The 13,571-nt window shown below is 47.5% G+C and overlaps 2 protein-coding genes across 2 annotated transcripts in view; both read right to left on the minus strand.

Annotated features, from left to right (window-relative positions):
- The window catches only part of BGLAP (bone gamma-carboxyglutamate (gla) protein), a 5,466-nt gene extending 311 nt beyond the window's left edge, over positions 1-5,155 (minus strand). Inside the window, exons 1-3 of the mRNA XM_008943226.1 lie at positions 5,089-5,155; positions 3,274-3,309; positions 1,374-1,443 (exon numbers count right to left, since the gene is read on the minus strand). Coding sequence (XP_008941474.1) covers positions 1,374-1,443; positions 3,274-3,309; positions 5,089-5,155 — 173 coding nt within the window. The remainder of the gene's footprint in view (positions 1-1,373; positions 1,444-3,273; positions 3,310-5,088) is intronic.
- Positions 5,156-7,974: 2,819 nt separating this feature from the next.
- MGP (matrix Gla protein) lies at positions 7,975-13,326 on the minus strand. The gene is made up of 5 exons (XM_008943238.1): positions 13,281-13,326; positions 11,254-11,403; positions 10,449-10,484; positions 9,253-9,328; positions 7,975-8,349 (listed from the first exon to the last, which is right to left on the minus strand). The coding sequence occupies exons 2-5, from the start codon at positions 11,312-11,314 to the stop codon at positions 8,211-8,213; spliced, it is 312 nt and encodes a 103-aa protein (XP_008941486.1). The 5' UTR covers positions 11,315-11,403; positions 13,281-13,326; the 3' UTR covers positions 7,975-8,210.
- Positions 13,327-13,571: the final 245 nt, after the last annotated feature.

Here is a 13,571-nt window from a genome sequence, read left to right on the forward strand (position 1 = left end):
TAGTGCTGGGGAAAGCTGAAACTGAACCCAACTTGAAGCAATTGCTTTTGAGGTTTTATCATCAAAGGAGACCACAGAAGCAGTTAGTGTTGGGATTTGGTTTTGTCCCAAACCTTATTTCCCAACAACCCAGGAATCTTTTGTTGTTGTTGTTATTTATTTATTACCTTACCTTTGTTTGTTCCCAGTTTCTACTCACTCTCCCACTAGCCACTATTTTCCTTTAGCTTAAGGAGTTTCCTTTAATCATCCTCACTTCTGTTGTTACCAGCAATACTATCCCCACTCAGCTTTTCTTTTGCCAGGCTAAGCAAGGCCAGATCTTTTAGTCTCGGCTATACTCTCAGGAAGCCCTTCTCAAGTCCTGTTCCAGGTTTGGTTAACCTTTCCTGACAACTGTAGGCTATGCTACAGGAGAAGTCCCACCAGTATCTCATTAATTATTACTTTATTTCTGTAGGATATACCCTGCAGCACCTTTGAATTCCATTTGTTGCATCCATCTTTCCAGACTAACCTTACCTCGTGATCAGATAATACCCTGAGCTGCCTGCCTACCTCAGTCCTTCCTGATTAACGCTTGTAGCAGAAGCTACTTTCATGATGCCCTGATGTGGTCAGTACAGTCAATACGGTTGCTACTACTGAATTTCATCTTACTTTAATCACTGCAGGTTTCAGCCAACCAGTTTCTGCTCCAATACTCTGATCCTCTCTTCCAGAGATGGAGCCTCCCAATCTTCTGTTATCTAAGCCCCAATATTATCCTTCCAGTCCAAAGATGGATTGTATAAAATTCTTTTTGCACAGGCCTGCATAAGATAGTGGCTCAACAACTTCTCCCAGGAAATATGTGAATAACATTCTTGAATGACCTCAAATTTCTCCAGATGTTTACAGCTAGGATTTCTCCCAGTCTGCACAAATGAATGTCAGATCTACAGCTTCAGAAGGAACAGCCATTCTGATCTAGCCTCACCCCTGCAGCAGAGGTCTGCTGCCTTTGTAGGGAGCCAGAGGCAATGACCAAGGCTCTGTGATGCTCATTGTCCTGGAAACTGGCTCTGGTGACCCTGCAGGTTAGAGCACTTCTAACTTGTATCCCAGTGTTCCCATGGCTAGCCCAGGCACCTATCACTGTCTTACTGCCTGGGAGGAATATCAGAGTTCAGCCATGAGCTCTCAGAAGGATACTTAAGGAAAAAGACCCACTTCTCTACCCATAGGGTCTCCTACAGCCTTTTTGCCTCAACACATGAAGGTAATAACATAGATACACAACAAACTAATGCCTTTCATGTCACATTGCCTTCCCACACCCTCTTCAGAAGAGGTCCAGGGTCCAGCTCTCAGCCTGACTTGTGATTTGTTACCATTCATACAGGCTGGATCTCTTCTGCCTCTTCACAAAGGTATTGGCAACTTCTTTTTTAATCTTGATGCCTAGCAAGAGAGGACACAGCAGGTTAGAGATGCAGGGTTATGGTCTAGGAAAAACAGAGGCCAGTCTAACCTCTGCAAATGGACAGTCTACTCTCCTCACAAGCAGACGCCTGTCACAAACCATCCTAATTCCCCATTCATCTCTCCTTACCCCTCTGTCCACTCAGAGCCCAAGAGCTGGGCTCCCTCCTCACTCCAGCTCCATGGACATGGAGCAAGGGCCTTTTCTGTCACAAACTCCATTCCCTTATCACACAGCATGATCTGAATCCACAGCAATTGTGCAGAAGGCAAAGACATGACAGCATAGAATATGACTAAGGACAAAATGAAGGAAATGGCACCCTCTCTCCCTATCCCACTCAGTTAAAGAGCCTTGCCTTCTTTTCTATGTTTTGACTTAGACTGGGAGTGATGTGGCACACCAGCCACCAGGCCTTAAAAATAAGCAACAAGTAGCACATGGGAAAACCAATGCTTACATGCACAGAGTTCCATGAAAGGTGTAGGTTATAAAATAATGGTGGTAAACATCACCTAGGGAGAAATAAATCCAGAGGGTGTGAAGATCTTCATGTTCAGGATTTGAAGAACATGAAAGGTCTCTCTGCCATGACAGGATTGGCTCCTGGTCTCCATTGACATGGCAGCACAGTTGCTTTCCTCCCTTGGATTTGTGGTTGTGCAAACACCAGGTTACTGTGGAGCACCCCAGGAACAGCAGGGGAGCCACTTGGCTGCCCATGCCCAGCCAGGGCTGAGCTCAGCCTCACTCCAGGGGAGGGACCCACACCAGCAGAGCTGTGCACAGCTGCCAGCACAGCAGTGGCATGGGCAGCTCACACTAGTGCATGTTTCAGCGGGGAAACTGACAAGCTGTCCCTGGGGGAAAGAAGTGTTTAAGACCTCTTCCTGTGGGGAGGTGGTGGGGCCTGTGTCCTTCCCTCCTCACAACGGGGTGTTTGGCTGCTATTTGGTGGGTGGGGGATGCCTCCTTTCTAGCAAGCTGGGGTTTAGTCTGGATCAAAGTACTGACAGCACAGAAACAGCCAGTTAATGAGCTGTCAGAAACCCCCACCCCTCCCTAAACACTCTTTTTTTTGTTTTTTCTCTTTGCCAGTCTGTGTTTGCATTGGCTCACTGCAGAAATGCCACTGTTGTGCTCCTCAGTAGCAGTGGTATCCTTTCAGGTGTGAGAAAGGGGAGATGGGAGAGCAAAAGGGATTTTCCATACAGATTCCTGCCAGGATCAGCTTGCTGAAAAAGCTGTAAACATCCCAAAGTGTGCAAATCCCCATGTCCCAGGTGACCTGGGAGGAAGGACTGCAGCCAGGGAAGGTTCTTGCTTTCAGGCTTTCCAGGTTGTGGGATTTGTCAGAGATGTCACAGCCTGTTGCCATGTGGCACCAAACCTTTCTGCTCTGCCATCCTGCACACCAGACTGGCTGCTCAGCAGATCCAAAGGACCGGTGCCTGCACGTCCAGGGGCAGGTTCTGCTCACAGCAGTCTGAGGACAGAGCGGTCACGGGGGGCTGCTCAGGGGTTGTTGAGGTGCAGGCCATGGCACTGGCACCCCTGGAGCCGTGCCAAGCTGCTGGTGCAGGGAAGCTGAGCTCCCGGGTGTCTCCTGCCCCCATGGCTGTGAAAGGCAGCCCCTCTCTCTGCTGCAGGTGCTCCTGCACATCAGGGGCTGCAGCCTTGAGGGGGCAAAAGGGAGCAGCTAGAGGGACCCAGCATGGTTCTGGTTCACCCCTGGAACCTGTCCAAGGGGAGGAAGGAGGCAGATGCAGGAGAATGGAGCTGAGCATCAGTCACAAGGATATACTCACTGTCAGCACCGGGGGAATCTGAGGGTTCTTGGGGATCTGGAAGACAGACAGACAGACAGACAGGAAGAAGTTTGCATAGGAGTTCTCCTCTGCTCCACTCTGCAACTGAATCCCTTGTCCTACTGGCTGGGTCCAGTTCCCCCCACTTTCCCAGAAGGTCTATCCCTCACAAAAAGGGTTTTATCCTTTTGGGATAAAAGTGCATCATTTAGAAAGAAACTTTTACCCCACAGCAATATTCACCCATATGCCTGTGTTTAGTTTCTACTTCCTCTGAGCCAGATTAAATGACATAAATAGGATGTAACCACTGTAGAAGCTGGGGAAAGACCTTCCTTCTCTCTCCTCACCCTTGCTAAGAGCAGGGACAGCTAAGAGGTAGAGGACCATTTGAGCAAAATACCAAATTTGGACAGAATCTGAAGATAGCTAAGCATCTTCTCCATCTTTGGAAAGAGAGATTTTAACCACAGGGAGAAATTACAAGCCATTGATAGGGAAGAGAAATGAGACCAAAAATTAAGAACAGCTCTGTCCTCACAGCTTTCTGGCTCCAGATTGAGGTACTTGGCTCACCAGCCCACCCACCTCCCCCCACCCAAGAAGAAGAATTTACACACTGTATTTCTGTGTTCAGTCCTAGTCCTTAATGCTCTCTACAAACACCCAAGGACAGAATACTCTAAGAGAAATGGGATGGCACCAAATCTTGTCTCTCCCACACTGACCTATTTCACAGTTTTTTTCTTCCACTATTTCCCCACACTTTTTTTCACCAGTGCCAGTTTCACCCAAGTCACCAGGTATTTGGCCTAAGTGTATAAACACAAAAAAAAAAGTGTGTGAAAGGGGCTGTGTGTATTTTGATTCTTACATAATGTATCCATACCTTGGATTTCAAAAAAATAAAATTAGAAGTTCCTCCAAGGCCATTAAGCATTCTGGAACATAACAATGACTGGGGGGAAAAAAAAAAAAAAAAGCTGATATCTACTCAGGAGTGAAAAAGCAAGAAACAGACTGACAGAAGGAAAACACTGATCAAAGAAAATATGTTAGCCAGTACTGAATCACGAAATATTGATGCCAAGGGCTGAATGAAACTCATCTCTGAGATAATACAGGAAAAGACAGAACTCTCTCCAGCTCAGCTTCTCTTTTCCTGCTGTAAAGGCAAAACACTTGGGTTTTGATCTTTCTCCCCTTCTCTCTCTTTTTATCAGTTATAGAACTGCCACTACATTACTATCTCTTCATCATGAAGTCACCAACGCTAAATCACCTTCAAATGTGATGGGCTCTTATTTCAATGGGACAATTCCCTTTTCTTTAACCACCACAAGAAGGCTTTTTTTTTTCGTCCAGAAGTTTTCCTCATCCCCCATTTCTCTGCAGGTGAAGGCTTGATTCAGTGCCCATCTTTGAGATCCCACAGCACTCCGAGCTGACAGGCACAAAACTCCCTGTGGTCAACACAAATCTGCCTGCAGCTCAACCCTCTTACTCAAAAGTGAGCATCCAGCGTACCTCTGCCAGTTCACCTAAATGATCAACTGTTTTAATACTTAAACATACTAAAACGTTTGCATTATCTGCTGGAAGTCAAAGGTGCAGCTGCAGGGATGGGGTCTGGCCAGTGGCAGGAAGTGCCTGGCAGGAAGGGAGGCTCTTGATCCCCAAGCCCTCTCTTGCCCATGACCCTGTGTCTCGGACAGAGCTCTGAAGCTGTGCTATGACTGGCAGTGCACCTCCTCCCCCAGGGCTGCAGGGCTGAGCAGCACTCCCAAAAGCCTTCCCAGGAAGATGTCCCCTTACCTTCCTCACAACAGCAGAGTGCTGCCAGGGCCAGAATCACCACCAGTGGTGCCAGCAGACTCCTCATGTCCTCTTTGGCTGCGCTAGTCGCCCTAACCTCAGAGCTCCCCTGAAGGTTACTGAAGTTCTCCAGAGCTTGCTTTTGGGCAGCAGTTTATATCCTGGGATCATTTGGAGAGATTGGGGCTCTGGCTTGTGTTCCTGTGTCCAAGCTCCAAAACAAAGCCTGCCCTTTGGGCCAGGAGATATTGGGTCCTGGCAGCCAGTTTGAAATCCATCTCAGGACTCATGGCATTTCCAGAAGATTTTATCTGAAGTTTTGAATGGAACTGTTAAAGAAAAACATCTGGATTAAAATATTTTATTATAAACATGAAAGCCATTCGGCTTCTTGCCAGAAAGCCAAGGGAGAGACCAGCACACCCTGAAGCACAGCAGCTGGTGTGGTGTGATAGGGCTCTCTCATATGGAAAATCAGATGAGGCTGAATCCAGTGGTGTCACTTTTCCCCTGCCCTGACCCGTTACCCTGGAGGTAAAGAAACCCATGAAACAGTTTGCACAGGGCAAACACACAGAAGATTTTTCTCTTCAGACAGTTCCACCAAACCATGTCAGAGAGCTCAGATTTTTATACTGTTGGGAACTCTGGTAGACAGTTCAAGCAACAGTCTTTTTTTCTTCCTGGAAATCTTCCTAGTTTGGAGGTTTTTGTTTGGTTTCCTTTGCCTAAAAATCAAATAAACCGTTAGAGTCCAAAAGTGTTTTGTTCTTCAGGACTTGGTGGCTGTGGTTACCTGGTATGTCAAGAGCCCTGCATGGGCATTTCTACAGCCTGTTCCCCCATAACCTCATGCTCCCTAAATTCACCATCCTAATTTCCAAAGCCACGTCCCACAAACATTGTAGGGATCACATCTTCCTCCACCTCATACACAGTCCTCCTCAGCTCCACAGGCAGGGGACACGTCTGGGGTTTACAGAATTAAAGCCTAAAAGGCTCCCAAGGGCAGTCAAAGCTGTTAGGGATTTTGCCAGTCCTTAGAAACAGTCTTTTGGCTTAGAGAAATTTCAGGATTTAAAAAAAAAAATCCAAAACAAACCAACCAACCAACCAACCACTTTTGTACAGTCCAGCAAAGACTGACAATATATACCAACAACTCTCACTGAAAGTATCTTAAAGAGCAACAGTTTAAAATAAATAAATATCTAAAAGTAATAGGTATTCTAGGAAAGTTATGCTTCCAAAAGAATACTTGAAATAATATAAATATACAATTATTGCAATCCAAAGAGATTTACTTCTTTTCCCAACTTTTCCTAAGCTTTTTAACAAGCATGTAGTCTCTTAAACATATTTGGTTACTGCTTACAGTAATGAAATCCCACCGAAATCTCTGGTATTATTCATTCTTTACAGTGGTGAACAGGAGTTTGTAACTGCGAGATGTTAATGGGGACAGACACAGGCAGCACTGACTCTGGGCCTTCTGTTTCAGTAGTGTCACAGTGCCAAGCCAGACCCAGATACTACAGACTTGTTGGCTTTAGGGTATCAAAATTTTGCTCCAGTTGGTGATTGTAAGGTTCACCTACTTGGGAACATGCAGGACAAGTGTGGGTGAAAATATACCTAATCCATATGGGTTTTTTTCCCTGAACTCATTTGTCTCTCCCCTTTTCCTTTGGACAAAACTTTAGTTAGGTTTGTCAAAGACAAAACTTTGGACTAAACTTTTTGTTTCAGTCAGGGTGAAGTTTCATATCAGAAACGGTTTCAGTAAATAGATCACATTTCCTTCCAAAAGTTCATTTTCAAAGCCTTGAAGTGTATTTTGAAGGAGGATGCATGTTTCTAATGAGGCAGGTAGATTGTGCTCTGGACAATTTCACAGATTGGTCAACAGTTTGATAGGTTATACCTCACAGCCTTTGATAGTGTGCCATGAATCTTTCCCACTTCTCTAGTTTACAGGTGCCTGTGGAATCCTGGAGATGTGAATGCTGAAACCAGCTCTGCTGAGCTGGGCTGGAAGATGTCTTCTACACACCACACCAAGGAGCATCTGAGCTTCTGTGGCTGCAGACCAGTCCAGGACAGCACTGAGTTCTTTGGCATGTCAGCACTGGTGCCCTTTGGCCTGGGGACAGGCTCTGCAAGTTGCCCTGGTGCTGGTGACAACCTGGCAGCCGTCACATGTGCACAGGTTGCTGATCACGTCCCAGCCTGTTGGGGAGCACGGGTTCAGGACACAAACTGGTTTCAAAGGAGTTATGAACAGTAAAATGAGCTGAGATTGACTCCAAACAATGGGTTTCTTTTGTTTGTTTATTTACCCCTGTTCCCCCTCTGTGTCTGCAGCTTTTTAGTGTTACTGGAGTCATTCCAAGCAGAGGTAGGGGCCTAAAAGGGAAACCAAAAAGGAAATATGAATAAAATCTGGACCACCGCTCCTCTCTACAGGGGTACCCTACATCAGAACCTGAAAGCAAGTGGATAAACAAGATGCAATTTACAGGCTTTTTCTGTCACTAAATCTCACCCTAACTTTGTTTTTTAGATTAAACAGATGCCTTCTGAATTGTATGTTCACAGCTGTGGTAAGATACTATGGATTTCATTTTCAAAAAGTGCATTTCACCCTGCCTTCTGAACATCATGCCATTTTAAGAGGTCTTAAAACTGGGCTGAAATTTGCCAGTGACCTCTGGAAGAAGCCACTTGTAGATTGTGGAACGCAACACTGTAGATCATTTCAAACTCATGCAGTTGCAAGGTAGTGACTTTTTTCCATAATCTGCACCAGATGCTATGATAAACAAACTCAGCCTGTTTGTGGAAAATTGCACCCCCCATCCCAAAATACTGTGACTCATGAGAAGATAGTATCAAACTAGCAATTTATTGTGTAGTAAACACCCACATACTGAATGCTCTCTGGTCCCTGCTACCTCAACTCAGCGCTAACTAACAGAGCGTAGGAATTCATGGCTACATGCAGGGAAGCAGCAGGCAGGATAACATACAAGGACACAAGCAACTGAGTATGTTCAAGAGCCATTGCATTTTTGGGGAGGTTACTCTGGGCCCCAGGCCCAAGGGTGGGGACAGACAATCCTTTATTTAGTCCTCCTCCTCCCAAAGTAGTGCCTGTAAGCAGCAGCATAGCCGTGGCGGAAGGCGTAGAGCTCGCAGGGGTAGTAGTCCTCACAGATCTCCCTCTGACGCTCCTGGGGTGCCTTATGACGCTCCCTGATCCTGCACAAGTAGGAGGGATGAGGGGTCAGTGCTATCATCTTAAACATCTGTCTACAGCCTTTTCCTGTCCCACAGCCCCCCACCAGTATCAAGGGTCCATCGCCAGATTCCATCATCCAGCTACAAAGGTCTTAGCACACCAGCTTTTGTGTTCACCACACTCAGGGGAGCAATGGGACTGTAGCAGGAAAGTTTTGCCTCCTCGGGTAACCTTATAGCTCAGGGCTAACTAGAGTGGTGGAGAGAGGGAGGAGGTTCCTGCCTCAACCTGAGGAAGAGTCCCCCCTCCACAGCTCCCCTAGTGAGCTGCCATCAGCTCTTCTGTTCTTCCCTAAAACCACACATGGAACAAAGACCCGAAACATCCTGCAAAGGGCCCATCAGGAACTATAAAGAAGGTTTGGCTGGACATCTCACCAAAAGATGATCTCTGTGTGATTTGCACAAGCCCCGCGTGAGGCATGAAACTACCTATATCTGCATTTTACAGATGAGGTAAGGAAGTCATAGAATCATAGAATCATCCCCAGATGGCCCTTTGATTTAGAAAAATTCATGCAAATTCTGCATGAGATCTGAGAACTAGAATGAGATTGAGGACTAGAGCAAGATCTCAAACCGAGCTTCCTTTCTGCCATGCCACACTGATTCCTTCTCCTTCTGTTGGTGTTTCCTTCAGAATAATTAAGCAGAGTCCTCCTGCACATGACGTCATCAAATGCACTTGCTCTCTGCTATGTGACTTCTGGTTTCTCCCAGGGCTGGGGAATTCATGGGCACCTCACACTGAAGCACTGAGGTTTCTCAGAAGTCACCATAGGTGCCACCCTGGTATCAGGCTGTGCTTTGCAAGGAGAAACCTCTCCCCACTCCCATTCTCAGTGTCCTAAGGCCATAACATACCTCTCCTGAGAGATAGCTTCTAGTCTGGAACCAGCTTGTATGAAGTCATTGGCCCTTCGCCTGTTGATGAAGGGATCTGAGAAGGCAAAGGGTTGTTCAGAGTAGATAGACACTTTTTCAAGGCTAGATTTCAACAAAAGTTACCTTCCACATTTATAACAGCCTCCTTGTCTGCTCTCCCAGCCACAGTGAGACCCAGGACCTTTTAATGCTCCTTGCCACCCACCCTGCTGGTTCACTCCCAGGCTATGCAGCCTGCATGGAAGTGCACGTGCTGCTCTTGCTCTGCTGTCACTCGAGCCACCCAGGGGAAAGCTGCTGTGACTTGGCTGTCACGGTGCCTCTGAGTGAGTGGAACTTGGCCAAGAGGTAGGCACCAAGATGCACAGACGATGGGAAGCCTGGGCAGGAAAAGAGAGGCAGAGCCCAGGCGAGCCCATCTGCCCCGGGCTGGGTAGGCACCGAGCAGCCTGAGTGCTACTTTTGGACTGAGCTGCCTGAAAGCCCCTTTGGTCCTTTTTTGAGAAACAGCCCAGTCCTGCTGCAGAGTTCAAGAGCCTGTGAGTGTCTGGTGTTGGCTCCCACGTGTGCCTTTGTGCTTCTGACTGACTGATTTGTGAAGTCTTTCTTCCAGATGGTCTGATTCCTTTTTAGTTTCGGCCCATCTGTTCTCTGAACTCTCCAGGACATTGCCTGTTCCAGGGTAAGACTCTCCACCCTTTCATGCTTTTCCTGTGACACTAACTCTCTCCTAGAGCCGAAGGATCACTCCCACCCACACATCCCACCTCCTCCTTCCAAGGTACTGAGGGTAAGGCTCTTCCTGTCCTTGGGGGAGAATAAATCATGTCACTGGTTCCTGCAGTACCTCTTCCCATGGTCATCTCAGAGGTTTTTGAGCAACGTCCTTTTCTAGAGCCACTTAACCTGTTTTATGTACATGCAGCAAAGATCTAAGCTCATGACTCTTCCAGTTCTCATTACATTCTTTGCAAAACAGTGGTATGCACTTGTGTCAAAACACGTGAAGTATTTTTTTAGCTCTCTCCCTTTTCATTCTGGAACTCCATCACCCAGTAAATTCAGCTTCCCGGGGCTGAGTGCTTCTGCCTATTTAATCCCTAAAGTACAAAAATGTTCTCAGAGATGTCTGTAGCATACTTAAAATTCAAGAACACAGTAAAGCAGCCTCTTACTGAGATACTCATGGGATTCCATGCTCTCGTGGGACTCTGGGGAAAGAAAAACATGTGGTGAGACACTGTATTGATGGTACTCAGAGTCTTTCACACACCACAGATAAATAAAACATGCACATGCAAATCAGAGAATCCATGTTTAAGGCACAGGTTTAAAAGAAGAGAGAGGGATAAATGGTGTGACCTAGCCTTTATACGAGAAGTTTAGGGTATTCAGGACTTTAAAATGGAGCTACCCGGTGGTTTTAGCCTGCACTTCAAGGCTTGTGCTTGGTCCTCCAGTGTGTGATTCCCAAGCATAATTCCTTCATGTTCCTGACACTACAGTGGGTATAATACCTGCTTACCTTCAAACCCTGCATGTATTCTTAGGGACTGGTTTAGCACAGCAAGATGTGCTCGACTCTTGCATGAAACAGCATCTTAATACCATCAGCATGGAGCTGTGTGCCTCACAGGGAAAGGGGGCTGATATTACAAAAGGAGAAAGGGAAATCTCCCTGTTAACAAGGAAGAATTAGGAATAAGAACTCTTTTTGTAGTCCAGATAACAGAGGGGCAGAAAGAGGAGCCATCTGTGAGGTGAGCTGGAACAGAGAGGAAGGGGTGAAGCATCTGGGACCACAAATCACACCTAGAGCTGACAGCTCTGGAGCACGGGTAGAAGAATCTGACAAAAGGGCAGGAAAGAGATAAGTTAAGGAGAAAGGAGACATAACATCAAATAGAAAACATCTGACCAGACCCAAAGATGTTTGCAGGTTTGGAGTTATCACTCTACCCTGTAAAAAAGGTCACCTACCGTAGCACGTAGCAGCCACCAGGAGGACAGCCAGGAGCATGGGGATGGTGAGAGCACGCATTGTGCCAGTGCAGGAGGAGCCCCTCACTCTGGCTCTCTCACTGTGTCTTGCTCTCTTCCCACTGAGGGCAGCTGCAGGTCCTGGGCTGCCTGCAAAATTAGCAGTGAAATGTTTATTATGAAAACAGAGCCAGGAGGGGGCCCATGAAAGAGCGTGGGGAAGGCAACAGCTGGCTGGTACAAACTCCTTATGGAGCCATCACAAAACATCCTCTATTAGCAGACTGAGACAGACTTCAGGAAGGAAATCAGCCTGCCCCTTCCTCTCCCTGGTCAGAGCTGGAGGCTGTAATCCACAGGCAGGGATGGCACCAGCACTCCATGCTGAGAAAAACTGGCCTGCACAAGTGGAAGGAATTTCAGGGGTTGCCAGGGGCCTGGAGGGAGAGGTGTGTGCTGATCCCAAGTGTAAATGTTTGCCTCTAATTTTCCCTCTGATCTGCCCTCTTTGCTCTCGGCGTCCCCTGTCTGGATACACCCAGCCCACACTGTTCTGTCAACCTTGCTGACAGAGACATGGAGAATGAGGCTTCAATCATTCAGTCCCCACTCAGTCCCTCTCCTTTCATTGCTGCTGTCCCAGACTGCCAGTCATCAGGGGAGGAATCCAACCCTATTCCCCCTTCCCCTTCATACTTTACTGCTCCAGGATTGGCAAGCAGCATCCTAGAAGTATCCCTTCTGCTGGAAGGATCATGACTTTTGCATTCAGATGACAGCAGCACCCAGAACTCTGAATTATTCTGGGCTTTACAACTTACCCTTTCAATGCCAAACTTGTGGCCCTTGCCTGATGGCTGTGGTCTCTGGGAGAGAAACTGAGTACAGCCTTCAACTTCAACTGAAAGAGAAAAAAAATCTTTTCTTCCCCATCATCCCACCCCATGCAGAGAGCTCCTCAGTCCCTCACCAGCAATGACCCAGGTACCACCCACATCCTGCCCATTCAGTGCTCAGCCTGAGAGAAGGAGGAAAAGCAGGTTATGCCGGGGCAGAAGCCAGAAGTCTGCTAGAGACAGAGAGTCAGAGGAGAGCTGAGAATTCCCTGCTGTTCCTCCGTGCCCTGCCACTCCGGTCTCTTTAAGGGAATTCTCTGCCCTGGGATTGTTTGCATTCCTTAGAGCCCACAGTTTTGGAGTTAGCATTGAATGTGGATTTTATTCGTTTCCTGAATGTCTTGTATGCTGTAGGAGCTCATGAGAGCTGCCAGTTTCTTGGGAGGCTTGAGGGAGAGGCTGGAGGAGAGTCCCCAGCAGGAAAGCAGTGGGGCACAGAGAAGAATATGCGGGTGTTACTTTGGAATAAAGGTGAGGATACACAGTGGGATTCTCCAACATGTTTTCCAGACAAACCCTCTTCATTTATCTATCTTCTGCTCCCATTTCAGAAGACTCTGATCCCAGAATGCCTGGAGCATGTCCTGCCATCAACCACAGTAGAAAAGCCACAAACACCACTTTAACCCAAATGTTTCATTTTTCACCACAGAGGCAATGCATTTTCCAAGAGATGAATGAACATGCTGACTACACAGCCCTATACCAACAAACCTCCTTCAGGGAACACTTTCCTTTGCAAAAACACATCTCCTTTCTACTCTCCCTGTACTCTATCCTTCTCCTGCAAACATCTCCCCTCCCCAGCATCCGTGGGCTGCCCCAGAGGTAACACACCATGCAGCACAGTGAGCCCAATCCCCCTGCTTTCTAGCAGCACCCACTGGTTAGAAGTACAGAAAGAGGAGCTAAGATGATCTGCCTGCAAACACTGGGGAAATCTCTGCGATCCCCCAGATAAAGAGGGGATCAGAAAATCAGCCCTCTGACCTGTCTTCTGCTGGAGTGGGGACTCACAGTGTTACACAGGCCATAGCAAACACTCCTAACATTCTGCAGCTGTGAAGCACCAGCAAGGCATTAACAACGAGCAGCCCTCCAGGAAAAGCAAGGCAGTCCCTGCATACTCACTGGAGCCGTCGCTTCCCCACCAGCCTGGAGCTTGTGTCTGAGGAGGCAGCTCCTCCAACACCCTGGACACTGCACTGAAGAAGAGGGACCTTTTATTTATTAGCATTGATCAGTGACTCCGCCCCTCTTCCCTCTCCCACTCTCGATCCACCCCCGGGCTACCACCTTCTCAAAAACACCTTCTGCCCACAGCCAGGAAACCAACAACCTCAAGGAGCTGAGCCAAGAGGGAGAGGCTGGAGGAGACACTGGGGGCTGGTGGGGGTACAGGCACATCCAGGCTGCCTCTCT

The sequence above is a fragment of the Merops nubicus genome, unplaced genomic scaffold (assembly GCF_000691845.1).
Source record: "Merops nubicus isolate BGI_N331 unplaced genomic scaffold, ASM69184v1 scaffold36380, whole genome shotgun sequence".
Classification (NCBI taxonomy): Eukaryota; Metazoa; Chordata; class Aves; order Coraciiformes; family Meropidae; genus Merops; species Merops nubicus.

Bases quoted from the DNA above. Each gene is read 5' to 3' on its own strand.
- MGP (XM_008943238.1), bottom strand. From the start codon at position 11,314: ATGCGTGCTCTCACCATCCCCATGCTCCTGGCTGTCCTCCTGGTGGCT. The intron at 10,485-11,253 runs GTAGGTGACCTT...TTCTTTCCCCAG, and splicing joins GGTGGCTGCTACGTGCTACG to AGTCCCACGAGAGCATGGAA. The intron at 9,329-10,448 runs GTAAGAGGCTGC...TTGCCTTCTCAG, and splicing joins GGAATCCCATGAGTATCTCA to ATCCCTTCATCAACAGGCGA.